At 49.4% G+C, this 5,760-nt stretch overlaps 1 protein-coding gene across 7 annotated transcripts in view; it reads right to left on the reverse strand.

Moving 5' to 3' along the window:
* The window catches only part of CLK2 (CDC like kinase 2), a 10,546-nt gene extending 7,412 nt beyond the window's left edge, over positions 1-3,134 (reverse strand). For 6 of the 7 annotated variants that reach the window (XR_001884619.1, XM_017867802.1, XM_017867801.1 and 3 more), the window contains exons 1-2: positions 2,806-3,134; positions 436-605 (exon numbers count right to left, since the gene is read on the reverse strand). Coding sequence is in view for 4 of the 7 variants with exons in the window: in XM_017867802.1 (XP_017723291.1) it covers positions 436-605 (170 nt within the window). In the remaining 3 variants the exon portion in view is untranslated. Of the gene's footprint in view, positions 1-435; positions 606-2,805 lie in introns of those variants that run through there. The other variant, XM_017867804.1, reaches the window with a different exon arrangement.
* Between the last annotated feature and the right edge of the window lie 2,626 nt (positions 3,135-5,760).

Raw genomic sequence — 5,760 nt, forward strand, 5'->3', positions numbered from 1 at the left:
TAAATAATATTTAAAAATTTAAAAAATAAAATAAAATATTAAAAACACAAAGATCTAACTTTGTCTTATCTGTCAGCTTATTAGTTACCCGTAGCTCCCAGTCCTTTGCACATGCTTTCCCTCTGCCCAAAGACACTTCCCCCACCTGACTGCTACTTGTCCTCCAGACATATACAGATGTCGCTTTCTCTGCAATGTATTCTCTGAATTACACATCCTGCCCCACTCCAACCAAACCCACTGGGTACATCCTCAGTTCCTCATTATGTATTCTAACACTTAACACTGCAGCCCAAATGGCTTCTTTGGTTATCTATCCTGACACTACCTTCAGCCAACTATTTAATGCAACGGTTTTAGCATATAACTAATATTTGTTGAACAAATCAATGAGTGAGTGACCCTGTATTTGAGTATCTCTTCCTGAGGCCTCACCTTCGAGAACGGACATGGTAGCTGTCCTCTCGCCGGCGCCGTCGTGTCCGGTCACTACTACTTGACCAGGAGCGACTTCTTCGTCGCTTATGCTTTCGGCTCCGATAGTGTTCACGGTAACTCTCCCGGCTGCCTCGCTCTGAGGAATGGTACCTTCGAGGATGAGGCATCTGGAAGGGAAGGGAAAGCGGAAATAGGAAAGTTCCGAGTTTTCAGAAGTCTCCTCCAAGGACTGGCTGCTCCAAAGATGCTAAGCTGCTTTCCCCTCTTTTATTTCTGCCTCTTTTTACCACACACAACTTCCTCAGTCTTCCTCTGAACTTACAATTTCTCCTTATTGGAGTATAGCCACCTACTAACTCTGGCTGAAACTCTAGAAAGCCCCCAAACGCATCCCTCATTACCCTCCACTCAGTTCAAGTGTTATTTTTTTCTTGAGACGGAGTCTTCCTGTGTGGCCAGGCTAGAGTGCAGTGGCACAATCTCAGCTCACTGCGACCTCCACCTCCCGAGTTCAAGCGATTCTCCTGCCTCAGCTTCCCATGTAGCTGGGATTATAGGCACGTGCCACCACTCCTGGCTAATTTTTTAATTTTCAGTAGAGACGGGATTTCACCATGTTGGCCAGGATGGTCTCAAACTCCCGACCTCAGCCACCCAAAGTGCTGGGATTACAGGCGTGAGCCACCGCACCCGGCCAGTTCAAGTGTTCTATCCTTTTATTTTCTTCACACACAGCTCCATGAAGACCTTCAGGTCTAGGACACAGTTAATTACAACGGGAAGTGTATGACGACGATGGAGACTGCCACCGTGTATCCCCGGTCAGGATCTAAGATACAGATCTGTGCGATGCTGAGTTCCTCACAAGTCAATAAAGCTTTGGTTTACAGTTATGATAAATGTTGTGCACTCATTAAGAGTACGTCTTATCTCCCCAAGTAGACTATCAGTGTTCTGAGGGTAGGAATCCAGTCTCCCAGGTTTCTACATATACCAGGTAAACGCCAAATACTATCAGTTCCAAGGATCTGGGTCGGGCCCTTTGAAGAAACTTAATCATCTCTCACATCTTTGGGCAACTCTACCTTGAGAGGTTTTAATGTAGTAGGCCACAAAATACAGTCAGCATCCCATCTGGCCCCTCCACTCTTGTGCTTGAGATGTAGAGAATAACTGTTGTGTGTGTGTGTGTTTTTTAAACGGAGTTTTGCTCTTGTTGCCCAGGCTGGAGTGCAATGGTGCAATCTCGGCTCACCACAACCTCCGCCTGCCGGGTTCAAGCGATTCTCCTGCCTCAGCCTCCCGAGTAGCTGGGATTACAGGCATATGCCACCATGCCCGGCTAACTTTGTATTTTTAGTAGAGACAGGGTTTCTCCATGTTGGTCAGGCTGGTCTTGAACTCCCAACCTCAGGTGATCCGCCCGCTTTGGCCTCCCAGTGTGCTGGGATTACAGATGTGAGCCACCGTGCCTGGCCAGTAAGTGGTTTTTATAATATCAGCCCTACTTAGATGACAGCTGGCCACCTTCCAGTTAATGGAATTGGAATGGGATGGTTCACAAATCTTTTCCTTTAAGGAAAAAATAAAAAAATCACTGTCACAATCCAGGAACATGAGAATAAGAAGGCAGAATAAAATGAAACAGGCCCAGGGACAGAAGTCTTGGTGGTGGTGTATGAGAATCAGGTATGCAAATGGTTTAACGATTCCAATGTCTGACCACCATTCTGTATCACTTCTTCCCAACCTCCCCAAATTGAGGAGGGTGGTATTTGATGCATTCTTGGTGTAACTGGGGACGGGAGCATACCAAGATGCAAGCACAAGATTTTCCCAGCACAGCCATCCTAATCGGCATAGCCACATAAATGCCATCTCACCACATACTACCATCAAACGGCCTCACAGCACTTTCCCCTCAAAGCATCACTAGCCTACCTTTCTAAAGTTCGAAATCTTTTGCTTTTTCCTTTCTCACTCAGAAAATCCAGAACTCCTACAGGCAAATTCTTCCTGCATGCTCCAGGTGACACTGTGATGTATTCCTCCCCTCCAGCTTTGATTGGACCCCTGAGTCCAACTTTGATATTCCACTCCTTCACATCTCTGGAACCACTCCCATCCTTACTCTATCACCCCTTCTAGTCTGGCTCCGCCCAAGTTTCCTACAGGTCTTCTCAGTACATCCAATGCAGGCCGACCTCCTTTCCCTTCATCTCCCTACTTCGCCGCTTCGTAGGTCTCAACTCTCCTCCTCTCCAAATCTCGCCCCCGTCCCTTGCCCCCAATCCAAGCCTAACCCCGCCCGCCCCGCGGTCGCCATCTTTTCGCGCGGCCCCGCGGTCAGCCAACCCGCGCGCTCACCGTTCTGGCGGCGAGGCCCGTGCGCTTGTCCCACAGGAAGTCCGTGATGGCGGCGGCACTGCGGCCGGAGTCCCGGCACCCCCGCGGCGACGAAGTGCTGCTCCACACCCCCAACCCGGGACCCTGGGACCTCCCGCCCCGTTCCCGGGCTCCGCTTCAGTCCCGCCCGCCCCGGCTCCGTCCCCGCCCCTAAGATCTGCTTGGCGCCGCTCGCACCGCCCCCGCCCGGGGCCCGATCCCAGCTCGGTCTCCGGCTCTGGCCTCTCCGCTCCGCCGCCGCCGCCGTGAGCGAGCACGCACGCACGGCCTCACGTCTTGCGTCGCTTCCCAGCTACCCCCTGGGCACCGCCCCCAGGACCGCGCGCGCCACCACGTGCTCACGTAGCTGGCGGGCATCAGCCTGTCAGAGCCTCGGAGGTACTGGGGGCGGAAGTTCATAGGGGCGAGGAGGGTCCACAGGGACAAGCTGGAAGCCTTCGGGGCCTGCTATGCCCCGCCTCCTGTCCTTTCCCACTCCCTCTTCAATCTTTTACCCTTTGCTTGGAGACGTGTGGCTTAGTTAGGTTTGGAGTTTAAAAGAAAGGATTGTCATTGTCAATACAGTGTCGCTGTTCTGCAAGCCCGACTCTAGTGAGGCTTGATGGTGAAGTCTCATTCTTCTGCATAGCCTGAAAATTACCATTTCTTAAAACACTTCACCTACCTATCCCCAGGACAAAAGTCTGCCACCTTTTGTCAACAACAAAAGTTATGCACGACTCGGGGTGGGGTCACAGCCATGGGGGAAAGGTTTAAGCAATGGAGGGTTAGAGAATCGGTTGCTGAAAAGGGGGACTCACTTGAGAACTGTATCCTAAAGTGGCTTACATAATGTGTGAGAAATATAAGTTTACTAGGGCTGGGCGCGGGGGCTCAAGCCTGTAATTCCAACACTTTGGGAAGCCGAGGCCGGCGGATCACGAGGTCAGGAGTTCGAGACTAGCCTGATCAACATGGTGAAACCCCCGTCTCTACTAAAAATACAAAAATTAGCCGGGCGTGGTGGCATGCGCTTGTAATCCCAGCTACTCAGGAGGCTGAGGCAAGAGAATCGCTTGAACCCGGGAGGCGGAGGTTGCAGTGAGCCAAGATCGTGCCATTGCACTCCATCCTGGGTGACAGAGCGAGACTCTGTCTCAAATAAAACAAAACAAAACATATATATATACACACACATATGTTTACTACAGGCGCGCATCACCATGCCCAGCTTTTTTTTCTTGTAGAGATAGTGCCTCACTTTTGTTACCCAGGCTGGTCTTGAACCCTTGAGCTCAAGCAATCCTCCCCCGTCGGCCTCCCAAAGTGCTGGGATTACAAGCATCAGCCACCACGCCTGGCCAGTTTACTAAATCTTAAAAAAGAACAGGAAGGCTGGGTGAGGTGGCTTACGCCTGTAATACTAATACCAACACTTTGGGAGGCCAAGGCAGGTGGATCAATTGAGCACAGGAGTTCGAGACCAGCCTGGACAACAGGACGAAACCCAGACTCTACAAAAAACACAAAAATTAGGCCAAGTGTGGTGGCTCATGCTTGTAATCCCAACACTTTTGGAGGCCCAGGCAGGTGGATCACTTGAGCACAGGAGTTCAAGACCAGCCTGGCCAACATGGTGAAACCCCGTCTCCACTAAAAATACAAAAATTAGCCAGGTGTGATGGCGGGTGCCTGTAATTCCAGCTATTCTGGAGGCTGAGGCACGAGAATCGCTTGAATCCGGGAGGCGGAGTTTGCAGTGAGCCGAGATGGTGCCACTGCACTCCAGCCTGGGCAACAGAGTGAGACTGTGTCTAAAAAATAAATAAATAAATAAATAAATAAACAAACAAATAAATGAAAATAAAAATTAGCCAGTCATGGTGTCTCCCGCCTGTAGTCCCAGCTACTCGGGAGGCTGAGGCAGGAGGATCACCTGAGCCTGGGGAGGTCGAGGCTGTAGCGACCCGTGATCGTGCCACTGCACTCCAGGCGACAGAGTGAGACTCTGTCTCAAAAAATAAATAAACAAATAAAAAAAAAAAAAGAAAAGAAAATGAGAAGGAGAAGTAGTTACTCTACAGAAGGAATTGAGAAGTGGTCAGAAAGGCAAATTGGAAGAGAAATAATATAATCTGAGAATAACTATATTAAAGTCAGGGAGTGAGCAAAGTGGTTCACACCTTTAGTCCCAGTTACTCAGGAAACTGAGGTGGGAAGATTGCTTTGAGGCTGCAGTGGGTCATGATCACACCACTGCACTCCAGCTTGAGCAACAGAGCAAGACCCTGACTCTAGAATGAGTAAATAAATAAAGTCAGGAAATATTAGAGAGGAGTTGGATGAAGGATAGTCAGATGGAGGTTAGATTAGATAACCAGACATAGTTTAGAGAAGTTCTCTGGAATAGAAGATGAAGGGCAATCAATGAAGGAGTTGGGGAGAGAGAAGTAAAGATTTCACTTCCTTCTCCTGGAACATTTTCTTAGGTTATTAATTTATTCAACAAGCATTTACTGAATGTCCACTATGTGTCCAGCATTGTGCCAGGTGCAAGGTTCCTGTTTCTCAGAGTTTCACAATCTAACAGGAGAGACAAACCTGTAAATAAATAATGAGACCACGCTCACGCCTGTAATCCTAGCACTTTGGGAAGCCAAGGCAGGAAGATCACTTGAGCTCAGGAGTTCAAAACCAGCTCGGGCAACATAGTGTGACCTCATCTCTTAAAATAATAATAACAATGGTAGCCCTGTGACATGAGCTGCTCAAAACAGTGGTGCCCTAGCTGCTGTAAAAAAGCTCTAGAATAGGCCAGGCGCGGTGGCTCAAGCCTGTAACCCCAGCACTTTGGGAGGCCGAGACGGGCGGATCACAAGGTCAGGAGATCGAGACCATCCTGGCTAACACAGAGAAACCCCATCTCTACTAGAAAAT

Source organism: Rhinopithecus bieti, unplaced genomic scaffold, assembly GCF_001698545.2.
Source record: "Rhinopithecus bieti isolate Rb0 unplaced genomic scaffold, ASM169854v2 scaffold_4129, whole genome shotgun sequence".
NCBI lineage: Eukaryota > Metazoa > Chordata > Mammalia > Primates > Cercopithecidae > Rhinopithecus > Rhinopithecus bieti.